Source organism: Plectropomus leopardus, unplaced genomic scaffold (assembly GCF_008729295.1).
Source record: "Plectropomus leopardus isolate mb unplaced genomic scaffold, YSFRI_Pleo_2.0 unplaced_scaffold12621, whole genome shotgun sequence".
Lineage (NCBI taxonomy): Eukaryota > Metazoa > Chordata > Actinopteri > Perciformes > Serranidae > Plectropomus > Plectropomus leopardus.
Genome location: NW_024613417.1, coordinates 1 through 1,760, shown reverse-complemented (window position 1 = coordinate 1,760; position 1,760 = coordinate 1). Strand labels below are relative to the sequence as shown.

General features: G+C 38.0%; 1 protein-coding gene across 1 annotated transcript; it reads right to left on the bottom strand.

Annotated features, from left to right (window-relative positions):
- Window positions 1-351: 351 nt before the first annotated feature.
- On the bottom strand, window positions 352-936 carry LOC121963812 (kinesin-associated protein 3-like; the record flags this gene model as incomplete). Its single annotated transcript, XM_042514057.1, has 3 exons — window positions 352-410; window positions 510-655; window positions 805-936. Coding segments are annotated over 3 exons (337 nt in total), but the record flags the coding sequence as incomplete, so codon positions are not given.
- Between the last annotated feature and the right edge of the window lie 824 nt (window positions 937-1,760).

The following is a 1,760-nucleotide window of genomic DNA, read 5'->3' as shown; positions in this document are numbered from 1 at the left end:
ACCCTCCTGTGTCAGCATGCTGCTTGATGAAGCCGCCCATGTCAGCCTCCAAGACAGAGGGAGGGGCGTAACACTTGCAAAACAGATCTTGATCCTAATAAGACGACCTGATTAAAAGAAGGCTGTACATATAAATATGGAGGAATATCTTGTTGAGGAATGTTGTTCTCTCCAACAGAGTTCAAAAGACTTTACATGGAGCACTGAAGCTGTTCTGGAGGCTCGTGGTGGCCTAACTCCATACTAAGACACTTCATGTTGGCAAATCCTTATATTTGTAAGCCATCCCTATATATACTGTACATTACTACATACACATATTGTACTGTAAAAACACACATTTGTTCTTACCTCCACTCCTGCGTAAGGTGTAAAGTCTCGAGGTGAGATGTGTTTCTTCTCTTGGTTGTCTGTGAAAGGTAATATGCATTCTTTAACCTTTAGGAACACTTAATTGTGAACACATCAATGTTGTTTGTAACGCAGTCAATAAATAAACTTCTTAATACCATTTGACTGTTTGCGGTTTTGCAGATAGAAGAGCAGCTGCTCCACCTCGCTGAGTTTGGACGGGTGAATCAGCCGACATTCTTCCACGACCTTCCGGGCCAAAGACGATATATCTGTGTGGCCGTTCAGGCTTTTCAGGCGAATACTGAAGGACAAAATACAGACGCGTAAAATTACTGCTTTTGAGCCAAACTTTTGGGCACCTAATTTCAGATGAAAGGTATGAAATAAGATCCTGGTACAGAAATATGACTGATGTAATATTGTACACATTTAAAAGTGTGTGTTTCTCACATTTTCTGACACTCTTTTCGTTCTCCAACCATCGGGTTCCCCAGCTCTCCCAAAACAGTTGCCTCCACCTCATACTGAACCACGAGGGCTCTCTCAGTGGGGTGGACATCAAGAGTGCAGCCCTTCACTTTCCTGTTGGTCATACAGAAACAAAAGGAAGCAAAACATTTTATTCACCCAAGATTATTACACGAAATATTCATTCAGGTTTTATGTAGTTCAATTTGCCTCATTGTACTTTTTAATCTTCCACACTTATTTGACAGCTTTGAAGCTCTTTGAAGCTCTGATGAGTCAGATTATCAATGCAAAATATAAACCCAACAAAAATATGTATATTATTATAGTTTGAGTAGATTGAGCTTAACAGCAAAGTTGATAAAATGAATAAAATGAGCTCCACCTGCAGCATTAATCAAATTTTACAGTGAACACTATTATATTCATGTTTTATAATCCATTAATATCACAATATGAGTCTGAAATGGATAATTCTAAATATAGAGTGCTTTTACTTTTGGTTTTACTTTAAATTTTTATGCTCATATACTACTTTTGCAATGTCACTTAAGTAAGGGATGGTGCTTTTTTAACCGGGTGGGGGGTTGCTGGGGTGTGACTACGTTTTTTTTTTTTTAATTATTATTATTACCATTATTTTTTAATATCATGACCCTCCCCATGAGCTTCAAATATTTTTCCTTGAGCGACTGGGGGAAAATGCATGATGCGCCCTTCACCACAAATAACAATATTTCACAGTTTCTGGCAATGATAAATGGTGTGATTTTGAAGATTTTTAAAGAAAACATGCATTTCAAACAGGGCCCAAAATTAACACCAGCCAAGTGCCAAATGTGGGTAGATTTCCTGTTTGGCAAATAAATCTTAGAGGGCTGCCCGCTACACTGGTGGGTAAATGTTTGTACAAAAATAGTTAAGTTATAATAATGATA